The sequence below is a fragment of the Equus przewalskii genome, chromosome 3, assembly GCF_037783145.1.
Source record: "Equus przewalskii isolate Varuska chromosome 3, EquPr2, whole genome shotgun sequence".
NCBI classification, from domain to species: domain Eukaryota; kingdom Metazoa; phylum Chordata; class Mammalia; order Perissodactyla; family Equidae; genus Equus; species Equus przewalskii.
Genome location: NC_091833.1, coordinates 63,334,385 through 63,348,623, shown reverse-complemented (window position 1 = coordinate 63,348,623; position 14,239 = coordinate 63,334,385). Strand labels below are relative to the sequence as shown.

At 37.7% G+C, this 14,239-nt stretch overlaps 1 protein-coding gene across 1 annotated transcript in view; it reads right to left on the bottom strand.

Annotated features, from left to right (window-relative positions):
• GC (GC vitamin D binding protein) overlaps nucleotides 1–12,220 on the bottom strand; it is a 34,875-nt gene extending 22,655 nt beyond the window's left edge. Inside the window, exons 1-3 of the mRNA XM_008540986.2 lie at nucleotides 11,937–12,220; nucleotides 1,357–1,426; nucleotides 654–786 (exon numbers count right to left, since the gene is read on the bottom strand). Coding sequence (XP_008539208.1) covers nucleotides 654–786; nucleotides 1,357–1,426; nucleotides 11,937–12,036 — 303 coding nt within the window. The 5' untranslated portion in view covers nucleotides 12,037–12,220. The remainder of the gene's footprint in view (nucleotides 1–653; nucleotides 787–1,356; nucleotides 1,427–11,936) is intronic.
• Between the last annotated feature and the right edge of the window lie 2,019 nt (nucleotides 12,221–14,239).

Sequence of the window (14,239 nt, the reverse complement as noted above, 5' to 3'; positions counted from 1 at the left end):
GTCATTACATAGAATATATGCTGATCAGATCTTTGGAGCATTGTTTCTACAGGCTAACTGCTCCAGGCTTGAGCAGGGAGACGTTGATCTGTAGTGGCCTTTGTCAAAGCTTCTAAATGTTATTTGCATCAGACCTGATGACTGCATTAGAAAATTGCTAGAAACACCTGTGGTTTTACCTCTTTCAACTACTTTTTATATTTTGAACCCTGTCATTTCAGCATTTTAATTTCAGCATAGATACTGTGGGGGAGAAAACCCAGAACCTATTAAATGTATTTAGGGCAACGTTTGAACCCCAAATAGTTTGAGGCCAACACTAAATTATTCTGGGGCAGTCAGTACCAGTCTTGGTATGATAAAGGTATGGTACAGGTAGGCTTTTAAGATATGCAGAATATATTAGAATTCTTTCAAGAGGTTTGTAATTCAATGTACACCAAAGTTTTCTCATCTGAACCTTTAGGACTAATGGGCAAAATTGATTTATTATGCTAGAATAAATCTGGGCTCTAGGGATAATAGACTTCATATTTCTCCCAAACCTGTAGTAAATGGAGTTGCTGTCTCAGATTTCCCCAACATATGCATAAAGGCCTATCTTGGCTTCCTTGTATAGGCTACCATAGATGCGGCCAGCGACACAAACCTACCCTGTTGTCATAGCAGCCAGGGTCGGCCCCTTCAGCACAGCAGGCTTCCGTCAAGGAGACCACTTCATTCACAAGATTACTGATCTGTTCAAATGTGCCACTGGGAAATTTTCGGCTGTACAGGACCATTGATCTGAGGGGAAGAATAAGTCAGCATATTTAGAATTTTAAAAAAATAATATTTTCACATATTAAAATATAAAATCTGTTCAATTTTTAAAAGGAATATTGCACACATTTTCTTGATAAATGAAAAGAACATGAGGTGACTTTAAAAATTAGTTTTTGTCCTAGGTAAGCTAATCTTGTAAAGCAGAAGTTGGATTTGGGGATTTCATCAAACCAGCCTCATGTTCTCTTTCCTCTCGAGACTCCCCAAATGAACGTGTTCTGTACCACGTTGCCTTCTTTACCAGAGTCCTAGCGTGTACTATTTGCATTTTAATTTACCTCAGAAAACTATGCTTACTTATTCTAACTCATTAATAAACTTGTAACAAATTTTTAGACCATCATAATGATAGTTCAACTGGAATCCTTGGATGTCCCCCGTTTGCCTGACTTCTCTGACCACATTGACCCCGGGGATCTATCTTAATCTTAGCAGAGATCAAGTCAGAGCATATGCCAAATTGAAGTTACTTGACACGTAGTTTCACCCAAGGTCAAGTAACCAAGAGAATGAGTAATGCCTCATACTTACAGAGATGTGAAGTCATCTTTTCCCAGACTGGTGAACTCCTTGCAGACTTTATCCTTCTCGTAATCTCGGCCTAGGAACCAGAAATAGAAAAATTTCTATCTTTTCCTTTTTAATGAATTTTACACTAAATGTATCTGTATAAAGGAATCCTCCACATGATTCATCTGTAGTGAAAGTAACATTTTTCTTAATATCTATATGCAATTTCATGTTTTGGTGCCTTTCTAGTTGTCTTCTCACAAATGGGCCAGAATTTTATGGCACGCTATAAAATTTTGATCAGTAGCAGAAAAAGAGAGAGTGAACTAATACTGAAAGTGATAAGTCAAATGATGTACGCCAACTAGTGAGTCAGAACCTATTGATACGACAATCATTCTCTTAGGTCCCATCTTTAGAATAACGATAAAATGGGACTTTCTACCCCTCCCTTCTTTCTTTGTCTGTTTTACCTAGTACCTGGAAAGAAACAAGAACAAAAAATAAATGGAGAGTATCTACATTCCAAAGTAAAGAGAGAGCCCCACTAACGCAGGACTGTGAAGGAAATGTGGGAGAGCTGGGGTTGCCACCCTTGTTCCATTATCCATCTCAAGACTCTATAAAAAAAGGCTAGGAATTAAGCTGAGGGAAAAGATGAAAATTAGGCAAAATATTTTTTGGAGAAAGTTGTCAGTGTGGTGGGTTTGGAGGAGTGATTGGGAGTCCTTTACCTTGTGTCAAGCATAGTGAGAGGGGCTTCAAAGAAAACATGCAGAGACCTTGATAGGTGACCCTTGACATTTGGGGTATAAAGGACAGGTGTCTGATTCAGACTGGAGAAATCTAAAGGATGAAAGGGGCTGGTTAATTGGCCTTGGGCAACAAAGGAGAAAGCTGAGAGTGGGAAGCTCTCCTGTGGCCATTGGACCTGATATAAATGTCCCCTCACTCCCTAAAAAGGCCTATCCAGAGGGTAGTGGGCTTCCAACAGTGGGCCACCTTTGTTGCAGAGGCAATTTGGAAATCAGAAGGCCAAAAGGGAAGTCTTAAGGTGCCAGGTGCATGTGAAAGATCCCCAGGGATAATGAGAAAGAAATCTCCAAAGAACCCACAAAGAGAAAACGTCAACTTTGAACATCACCCATAACCAGAAGAAACAACACTGTCTCACAAAGCTGCCCATTGAATTAGTTTTCCTGCTGCTTACCTCTCCTGCTAGCTTCTCCATTCTGAGTTAACCCTAGAAGGGCTAAAAGCAGCCCAGAGAGTGAGAGGAAGGAGAAAAGAACAGGCCGAGAGAAAAGAAGAAAGTGTACATGTCTCCCTTTGCCACCACAGGAAGCAGAACTGAAACAGGCCTGTTCTGGGGTGTAGCTTCAACTTTAAATGAGCTGACAAATTTTTGACTATTAAACCAGACATTCCCATGACTGTGATGAGGTGGTTATTTCGAATTTTGAAAGGACCAGAGGATGTGTTTATTATTTGAGCAAACAGAAAAATCGCAGAAGCTACTTTTAAGTCAATTCAAGCAGTTGGGAAGAGCTAGTTCCCACAGGAGGAGATGAGTTCTTTATTGAGCGTGAGACCCACTCGTTCCACATACCTATTATATGTACGATACGGTGGACACGCGATAGGCAGCTGATGATTTTCTTCCCTGATTCATCCTTTATGCAAGTAAGTCTAGGAAATTTCCCAACACTTTGTGTCTTTCAAAAAATTGTAAGAACTAAATAAATGACCCAGTTTCTGTTCTAAGTGTTTTAAATGTTTAATTTATCCTCCTGGGTTTAAATATTGGGAAACCCATCTCAAGTGAAATGGTGGCAACTGCTGTCATGCATTTTATCCCCAAATGTCCTCACTTCTCTGACAGTTTCAGCTCTGTGCAAGAGTGAATATACATAAGCCAGGGTAGAAATGTTTGTTTTATGCCTTGGAGTGGGGGTGGTGGTGGTTGGATACAGGCTGGGAAAGTTTCTTTTTTTTTATCCCTTTTTAAAAGGTTCTCTTTAGGATTTGTTAGATTTAATGGTGAAAATGCCTGATACTGGAGAAAATTGCCTATAGAAGAAGGTCAAACCCTCTATCTTTCAGGTGGACTACTCAGAGTATACTACTGAGGTGAGAACAGTCAGAATTGAGAGACAAAGACATTCTTAGGCAGCACTTTGTAATAAGAAATCAATTCAAAGAAATGCCATCAAAATCACATAGAAGGTGGAAAAGAACCTACATGTTCAAATGTCATGTTGTCTTGGAAACTAGGACAAGACAGTAGGATTGATAAAGCTAACAGTCAATGGAGTATAAAAAGCCACTTGCAACAAACCTCTGTTATATCTGAGAACCTTCACATCTAGTCATTTTCTGGAATTTATTGACTAGTTTACAGATTAGATACTGTCACAGTTTCAAAAGGTCAAAATAAGGAAGAAAATTTCAGTTAATCATTAATAGTATTCAGTGGGACTGAACTTAGGGCACAGAGGGCAAGAATTTAGGGTAGAGCTGTCCTCCTCTAGTGAAGAGATGTGACATTACGATGTCAATAGAGTTGTTTTATGTTGCTCCTATGAAAGAACTAGGAAAAATGGTTGGCAGTAGATTTTATTTCAATGTGAGAGAACTTTATTATAGCTGTGGTTAATTAATACCTGAAACAAACAGCTTTTTGAAGAAATGAGTTTGTTTTGCCCTGGAAATATTCAAATGGAGTTTAAATAACCATATGCATTAAAGATCCCTGAGTTTAGTACAGGACTGTATCCTCATGATCTTTAAGATCACTTCCAAGAGATTATAAAATAATCTCTTAGAAATAGTAAGAAATCATATGGAATCTTTTTTCCCCAAAGCTTATTGTGTTTTAAGCTACAAAATAATAGCTCTAAGAACTTTTTCTTTTTCTTGCAAAGGAGCTACCTTTGTTTAATAAACTCTCCATGTAAAACTACAGAGGTCATTTTATTGATACTCTTATTGTGACCAAGCAATAACATGCAAAGCAAGAGCCTGTATTCAGAAGGGACACCTCCCATGAACATTTAAGGAAATATTTTGTTTCTAGTCTCCCAGATTCGGATTTCTCACCTCACCAAAAAAATGTGTCATTCAGTGTGTTATGGGAAGGTGCTGGTTCATGTGAATGTAGTGTAAGTGAACACTACAGATTGTTCTATGTTAAAGAGCTTTAATTAAATCAACTACTTGTGTTTGCACAGAAATACATTCGAATCCGTGTGTGTTATGTACTGCTTTAGTTAGAATGCAAAATGATGACAGAACAGTGGGGAAACAGATCAACTATGTAAGACGTAAAATGGTTTTGAAACCGTTTTTGCTGGAACATTCAGTCTTGGGCATGACAGAAGCAAGGGAGGAAGCCCAAAAGGAGGGCATTGAGAAAGTTCAGAATTGGAAATATTAGGGTAAAACCGCTCTTTCAAAAATAACCTGTAGAGGAAGCTGTTGCACCATCTATCTTTCAAGTGAAGTACTTGAAGTATATTTGATTTAAAAAAAAAAATTCATTTATTTATCCAAAGAGAAGATCTATAGCTTACAAGGCTAAGCAAATATGTTAATCATTTTCTCATCTTCCAAGAAACAACAAATACTGAAGTCAATTTAAAATGTGATTTTACAAATTGATTCTTCATTCCATGGAGTACTGCTTAATGTTTTCACACCAGTTGAACTCACTTTGATTCACATAATTAAATCCTATCTCAAATGGATTGGAAATGACACACTCTCTTCTTTAATGTGCCGTGTGGTTATAAAGAAGGAGATCCGGACTTTGATACGGCCCCTGTAAATATTGGCATAATCTTAGTGATACTGGTGAAATCATTTTCACATCAAGTGACCCTTAGTGCTAAATGTTTACAAATTTCATTAACAGAACTTTTACCTTTTGCAGTAGCATGTCCCATTTCTATCTATGTTGTGAAATATTCTTGTATGTCTTGTCTAATTCTGGACTTTTGAAAACAAATTTGATTTACTTTCGGGAAATTTTTCTGCTTCCTGTACCTCACCCCTCCCAACACAGCTGACGTTCAGACATACAAAGGATGTGTTTTGAAGACTTTCTCTGTGCCAGGCATTGGGTTCAGTATTTAACCTACAATGGAGAGAAAATTAGACACATCCTTGCCCTGATGGGATTTTCAATCTGGTGGAGATAGAAAATAAGATATTCACTGTCTTGGTACAAACTTGGCTAAAAAGAGTATTTTGACTGCTTTAACTACTGTTGTTATAATCTTTCTCTAAAACTAATTACCCCTGGAAAAGCTGTTTGTATACCAGGAGCAATGGATGGACCCTAAATAACATTGAACTGAAGAAATGCTCATACATGGTGCTAGGAACTGTCTTAGGTTGCTATTTTCCTATTGTGTTCTGGACAATCATGAGTTTTTAAAGCTTGGTTGTGCATTTTATATTTTTGCAATTTTATTCTTCTGGCATTTTTATCTCTATTCTGCACGGACAGACTCATCTTTGACAGAAAATTTCAGTATTTTTGTTGGTGTGTGTTTTTTAAAACTTTTTAAGAATATAGTTGGTAGTGTTTATTCAAACTAGTCAGGCTACATATTGATTTCAGAGTCGCAGTTTTACTTGAGAAATTACGCATCACAGTGCTGGTTTAGGAAGCTGCTCTGATTACGGAAGATAAAGAAAACAACTAATTATATCCCTAGAAACACTGTCAATGAAGAAGTGGCAATTTAATTAATACTCTCATTTTGTTTTTCAGGCTTTTTTGGGGTCTCATTTCCATTGACATTTTTAATCATTATTATATAAAGCATTGATCTGGTTTTTCATATTGATATTGATGTTTGTGGGCCAGGTGTACAATTTTCTGGGTTTGAGTCAATGGAAAGAAATTCAACCCTTTTAATACTAAACCTAGAGCTCTACGTGACTTCTGTAGATTAACTAATCTAGAAGAAATTAAATGTATCTTTTAGGATGCCATCAGTGGAACAAATGGAGTTTCATTTCAGATTTTGAAAATTCAAAAACAGTAGAAGATATAGGGTCAGTGGGTCAGTTGCCCAGAAGCTACAGTTGCTCTAGAGAGTGGCCTCCTAGACTCACCCAAATTTCCTGTCCTTGGGTTCCCCACAGGTGGTAGCGTATATGGATGCCATGTTCACCAAAGTCCCAGAGGAGACATTCTCTCTCCATGCATCTCTTTCCACTTCCTCTTCCCTTCACAGGCTGGGTACCTTGTCATCTGCAAATGCTTTTTGATAGGGTAGATAGGGGAGCAGGTTTCCCTCTCCCACCTTTGGGATGAGTGAGGGCAATATCTTCTGCATCCTAACTTGTAAAATTTGGAGGCATTGCAGGGTTTAGTTTTTAAAGCAATATATGAATGAATAATACCATAAGGTATCATGCAAAAGAAAACTCTAAAGCCACCAATATTTAAGGAACTGAAGTCTGATAGTAGAAATAAGCATACAACACCAATAGTGATCATTGCCATAGAAGAGATTGAAACAAAGCATTATGAAACTTTAGAATGGAAGAGGGCTTTTAGAAAGCCTCATAAAAGGAGCTATTACTTGATGGTGGTCATGAATGATGGGTAGGATTTTAACAGGTTTAGAAAAATTGGGAGAGGAATTTTAAGTGGCGAGGAGAACATGAAGACATGTCTGACGTTAGAAAATCACAAGTCATATTTGGAGAATAATAAGTAGTTCAATACGGAAAATGAAGTATGGAATGTAAAGACAGAAGGACTTGATAGCCAGTTTTACTTCTTATTTTTTAAGGTGGTCGTGTATCTATTGATATATATTCTTGTAGTGGAATGACCAAATCATAGGCGTATTCAAGGAAGAGTAATCTGGAATTTAAGACAAATGATACCTTCTTCATAAGGCTGTTCTATGAAGTATGTTAACCTATATTAAAATGCTTAGGACATCTCCTGCCTAACATGAGGTAAACAATAAGTGCTAACTATTTTTGTAGTAAAATCCAGTGATAATATACATTATCAGACATTATATACCCCTGTGATATGAATATCATGTGACCCACTCCAGTCCTTATCTGAGGTGGTGGGCTAAATTTCTGATCAGAGGAAAATGGAAGAGAAGGTGAAGGTAGAAAACACCCAGGAAGCAGGGAAAATGGATCCGGCCAATAAAATGGTGGTCAATCAGCAGTGAGATCCCTTGACGTACTGCTCCTTTCCTTCAGGAAGTCCCAGCTTGTCACAGGACCCAGAAACCTGGATGAAATTTCTATTGCCATTGTATAGCACAAATTTAGTGGCTTAACCAACGCAAACTTACTACCTTACAGTTATATCGTGTAGTCTGACACTGATCTCTCAGGGCTAAAATCAAGGTATTTGCAGGGCTGTGTTCTTCCTGGAGGCTCGAGAGGAGAATTCATTTCCTTGCCTTATTCCAGCTTCTAGAAACAGGCTACATTTCTTGACTCCAGGTCCCCTTCCTCCATCTTCAAAGCCAGTAACTTTGCATCTTTCTAAGACTTTTTTCCTTTAGTCACATCTTCCCCTGACTGACTCTCTTCTGCTTCCGTCTTCTACCTTAAAGCCCTTTGTGATTATATTGGGCCCCCAGGTAATCTGGCATTATTTTTCTATTTTAAGGTCAACTGATTGCAACCTTTATTCCATCTGCAGCCTTAACTCCCCTCTGTGAGGTAACCTAACATAAATTTATCCAAAAGATTTTAAGCATGCTGGCACATTATAAATAAAATATTAGCTATAATATCAGCACATAAAATCTAGTGCCAATGCTTCACAGTGGATACTTTATATAATTACAATAAAAATAGCGAAAGACTTACAGAGTTTACTCCTTCCAGGCTATTTATTATGTGTCCTAGTTGACCTTTAATTTTCCTTAAATACTCAAACTACCTAATGAGGTAGGTACTCTAATAATCCTAATTTTGTAATTTTACACAAATCTATGGAACACTTTGTATGGCAAATAGTATTCTAAAAGGAATTACAGCAAGAAACAAATATAAAGTCCTGACTTCATGGAGCTTACATTCTATATTCTACATTTGTTATAATAAAGAAATGACTAGCTGGTGATAGGGTAAGGTGATGAGTGCTAAAAAAAAAAAAGTGCAGAACAAAGGGATAGAGGTAAGTGGAGTGGTAGGTTCTCTTTGAGGTTGGGTGGTCAGGGAGGCCTTCTCTATACACGAACTTGGAGCAGACATGTGGAGGAGGAGAGAAAGGGAGCATGTGGATCTTAGGGGGCTCAGTGTTCTAAGAGGAGGGATGAGCTAGTACAACCCCCTGTGGTGCAGAGTAGATAGTGAAGGAGAGTGTGGCTGAAGCAGAGTGAACTAGGCGAAAGGAGGAGAGAGCGGGTAGCCGTGGACAGTGTAAAGTTAAGTGACCATAGATACCCGGGGAGAAGGTAATCAATTCCTTTGAAGGATTTCTTCATCTCCTTCCTGTGTAGCTTAATTTCCTGGCCTTTTAAAGTGTACGTACTTGTCCCTACACCACACACATGATGGTATTGCACCTTGCAATAGGGAAGCATAACATTGCTAGTGATTTCCAGGGAGGTTAACATTGCTGTTATGATGAAGTTAAGCTGCCTCTCTGACTTCAGCTCTTCCTCCTTTCCCTTCTTGGCTAAACCTCTTTTATACATTTATTCTGGCTGCTTTGTGAACTTGAATCAGGCCATGCTTGTTCCTAGCTCAGAACTTGTGCACCTGAGTTCCTTCAGGTTGAAACACATTTCTAGATCTTTGCACAGCCATCTTCCTTTCATTGTAGATCTCAATTCCTATGTCACTTCCTCAATAACCATTAAGTAGGTTTTGCAGAGAGGATATAAAGACGTATCTGGGAAAATAGAACAGCTGTCTTAAATTGTTTCTCTCTGGCATTTTTTGTAGCTATGTTCCTGAATCAAACTTAGGACAATTTTTTTTTTTTTTAACGTGGCTACTGATGAAAGGGCAACTTGGAGAAAAGAAAAACAGTGATTCAGTGGTGGTTAGGGAGACTGGGATAACCAGGGATGTTTTGACAGGCAGGTGGGAGAAGGAAAAATTTAGTTCACCCACGAAGCCAAAGGAGATTTACTTTCTTCTTGCTGTTTGATATCATGTTTAGTAAAAATGTATGTGCTTAGAATGAAATGCTTAAAGCAAAACGGCAAATGTTCATAATAAATATCCTGTTCTTGCCAACAGCCCTTATAAACTGCAGTGGTTTGTCTCCTAGGGCATTATTTCCTTGGTAATTTTGTGGCTGTGTCAGCAGCCTTCTTGCTTGTTTCTTGGGAAGAGGGAAAGATTAGTGTCATATCCATTTCAGTCCTGAGGAGAGAAGCCACGTAGAGGCAGTTGGCAAACAATTGAGAATTGTTGTCTCTCATGGAGTAGCTAAAGTGGATATTTTCTTATGATACCATCCAGATTTGGCATATTTGGTAAGCCCTTCTCTTCCAAGATGTATGCAAGAGCTTGTAAACTGAATCTTCAATGCTGTTTCATGGAAGAGTACTGGCTTGATGTTCATGTTGAGCTACAGCAGTATCCATTTTCAACCTGAGGTTTCCCAAAGAATATTTCCATGGGGTAGAGGCATTTTAGGAAAGAGGCCACATGTTTGGGAAACCCTAGGTTAAATAAGATTTCTTACTGGTATGACTTCTCGGGACCTTTAGAACAACAAAAGGCATTGATTGTGAACCAGCCAAGAAGGACTAATACATGGCTTAATTCTTACATGTGTTTGCCCATAGAAACTTTTTTTCAAGATGAGTCTTGAGTGAAATACACTTTGGAAAATGTGTTCTACATAAATGCTGTGGGTGGTCGGTCAGCTCTCTAGAACTATAACAGGCAGAGAGAACTGCCACCCAAACCTATCCCCCACCATCCAACGCTCCTCTCAACTTCTTTAGTCTGTAGACTTTGTAATCTCCTGCCAGGAGAGAACATACCTAGCTTCCAGGTAAATCACTGACTTGGTATTTGGGTCATGCTCAGGGAATAGAGAAGAGAGGATGGGTCAGGACTGCTGTCCCCAAGTACTGGACGTTTAGTACTTACTTTATGTATCAGGATATGCCTCTATGGCACCTGGGTAATTTGACTGAGGCTCATTGTGAAATTCAGAACTTCAAGGGAGCTGATGAGATTTTTAGCATCCATTTCATCAGAATCTGAGAGAATGCTGAAGGATGTTGAAATAGAGGTTGTAGAATACTGTTATTCTCGAAAGGACACTGTTGTTCTTTGGAGTGAAGCCAGTGTACACTTACTAAGCCAGCAATCCAAAATGGTGACTCATGTCCCATGTTATGATGTCCACATATAATTCCAGCAGCTAGCCATTTCTGGACCTTCTGCGTTTTGAATATCTTGATTTGAAGCTACTTGAGTGAAATTTTTCAGGTTCAGATCTGCCCCAGGGAAACCTTGGGTGATGGAGTAAGCTTTCAGAGTCTTTTGGAACTTGTCCTATTCAGAGGTTTTATAAGGGACACAGTTTATTTTACTTATTTATACCCCAATTTATCTCAGATTTTTGTAGTCTTACATAAAGATCCACAGCTTAGATCTTTAAGATCTATGGATGAATAAGGCAAAATTCAAAATAATTTGAATAGCAAAAGTAAGATCACGGAAAAGTGAGTGTAAAAAGAATAAGAAAGTCAGGAGTTTTTATGTCACAATTAATAACTGATAATTTCTGGGATCCACCTATCTTATTCCACTGGTTAAATGTGTTATTAATATGAAAACCAATGTATACTTGGATGAGGTTCTTAACTGACAACACTAAATAAGCAGGATGAATGCAGATTCCCCAATAAGCATTAAAGAATCAGCCAGAAAAGTAAACTGAAACTGATTATAAGTTTTGCAACTTGGGAACTTTTCATAAAGTTGTCTACTTCACATAATTTCAGTTTGTGTCATTGAAAGAGTTTTAAACATTGATCAGAGATGAAGACACCATTTGAGGAATAATTTTAATGAAAAACAGAGCTCAATTATCTAATAGTCATGTTTTATAGCTATTAAGTTCTTATTTTCTGTAGGGATATTTTAGCAACTGTAGTGCATTTTCAAACATTGCGTGTACAGGATTCCTTGAAGAGGATCAAGGAAATCTCTCAGTTGACTTCGTGCATTATTGATGTGATGGTGTTCTCAACGGCAATAAATATTTGAAGTCTGAAAAAATGGTCAGTGGTGGGTCACAACATCCATTTACATTATCTTTTGAACAGTTAAAAAATTTCTAACTTCAAACCGTTTTCTCCAGATCTCAATTATCAAAAGAGCAGGGAAGGATAATTGACAAATTACAAATTTGTTTTGTCTTTCATGAAATTTTTTCTTGAGTTTTCAGCTATTCCAATTGAATGCTATATGGCACATTAGAACTCAAATTAATCTCTCTTTGCTTCCCTTTCTCCCCAACATATTCACCAATTCTTCTGTTTTTCCCCTTTTTGTATAGCTTTAAAAATGGTAACAGAAAATTAGACTAGTAAGAGTTCTTGTAATGGTCACACCACTGGAAGTCTTACCTCTTTCTAGAGCATGCACAAATGCTACAGCAAGCAGGACAACCGGGATCCTCTTCATCTTCCTGCCAGCAAGTCCTGAAGCCCCCTGTCGGCTGTACATTACCCAGTAAAAAATGGCAGCCCAAAGTAACCAATTCCCTTTTACTAAGATTCTTGACTATGGACTAATCAATTATTAATCTCTACACCGAAGCAAGAGCAGTCATCCTTGGCCCACAAGAGATAAAATAATACCATCAATCAAGGCAAATAGACACCTTTGGGAAAATGTAATGGAAAATCTAGGAGATTTTAATCATTAACTGAGTGAAACTTCAAAAGAGTCAGGGTACACGTAGATGTTTTTCCCACTGCTGCTTTTTACTGAAACTTGTTTAGTATATTAGTGGGCACATTTTGCCCCTTTCCTTATAGGGTTGTGTGCCTTCTTTGGACATTCCCTACCCTTCTCATGTATAAATGGAAACTTAGGAGTTCTCTCTCTCTCTCTCTGTTGGTCTGTCTCTCTCTCTCTTCTTTTAAACCTACTACAAATAAGGATTATCTTAGAATGTTGCAGACTAGATATTTTTAAGTAACAAGGGGGAAAAAAGAAGGGTAAGAAGCCAACTTATCACAATTGCTCAAATCCGTAGATCCATAAATTCAAATTAAATCCATAAATTCAATACTATAAAATAATTTTATTGAAGATGATGGGACAGTACTTTATATTTATGTATATTACATTGTACTTTTTGAAGCACTGATGTACATATTAAAAATAACTCTTGAAGTAGGACAAATGATAACTGTGGAGGTTAAATGACTTGACCCAAATCACAAAAGTCAGTGGCAAATCTTGGCTTCCCTAAAGCTAATTTAAAGTTCTTGCTACTATTACCATACAACTAGTGTATTTTAGGATAATATCACTTGAGAGCTCACGATGGCCTTACAGAACGTGGAATCCAGCATCTTCATTTTACAGAAGAGGGAACAGAGCTCCAGATGGACTCTTTGACTTGCCCAGAGAGGCACAGGTAGTTATAACTCATTCTATCCATGGAATTTGGCTCAGCTCCTGGTTCTTGCGGTGACTCGCTTTTCAGGAAACAGGGTCAGGTAATGGTTGAGTACACGGGCTCTGGAATTAAATCCCTACTCAGCTCTTATTGGCTGTGCAACTTTGTGAAATTATTTTGACTCTCTAAGCCTTGTTTCTCTCATTTGAAGTAGTGATACTCAGTACTTTTGTCACAAGATTGTTGTGAGTAAGATAATCCATGTGCATGATTTACTGTAATATCAAACACATGGTAACATGCATTAATGTTAGCTGTTACTCTTATTCTAGTTATTGCCAACTTCCTCTCCAAATTTTTTGCTCCCCAAATTTATGATATCTGAGAAGGTCATTGGAACTAATGAGGCCTGGAACTCAGTGGAAAATTTTAAAGCCAGCTATGTATCTTGGGTTTAGTACCATAATAAATAAGTGATCTAGAATTCTGATATCCATTTAGTTGCTAAGGATTAACTGCATGAGCAGATTCCATCAAAATCTTAAACCACACCAGACAGTTACATTTTTAGTCAGATCCTCCATCTATATTAAAAATAGTTGATTGTTAGGGTCAGAAAGTAGAGTCTACCTAGTTGGAAAAACGTAAGCAAGCAAGATCAAAGCAGAGATATCTCTGTAAGGCCAATGGAAATCCACATGGTAAAGGAGATTAGAAGATACTGTAAACACTGCTAGAGGCAGTGTGGGAAGATAGTCTTGCTGTTCAAGGACCAACTATTTGTTCAAAGATCGACTTCCTGCCTACTACAGATTTTCTAAACTTTTCCTTTGGCTAAACTCCTAGTTTACTTTGCAAGTTAATTAAAAAATGTGTTTTAGTCTTACTGTAAATTATTTGAAAATAAAGAAACTCTAAACAAGTGCCAAAGAGTTTAAAAATAACCAAGAAACCCAGAATTCAGAGGACAACTGTTAACACATTATAGTTTCCATTTTTAAGATAATACAACATACACACTCTCATATAGTTTATTGAACAGTGTTTCAGTCATCTTCTGATCAGTTCACTTAAGATACTCTTGATTGTTTCCCATTAATTTTGCTAGAGAGTTTAAGATTAGCCTGTTCTTTCACTTTTAAAAAACTTTATAACTTTATCTCTGTTTTTGCAACATCTGCCACTTTTGTTTAATGATAAACTACATGTAGCAAGAATTGCAACATCTCGTTTAGGTGTCCTCTTGAGAAATCTCTACACAAGCTGCCAAATGCATTCTCTTGGCTGAGTTTGTCTTTT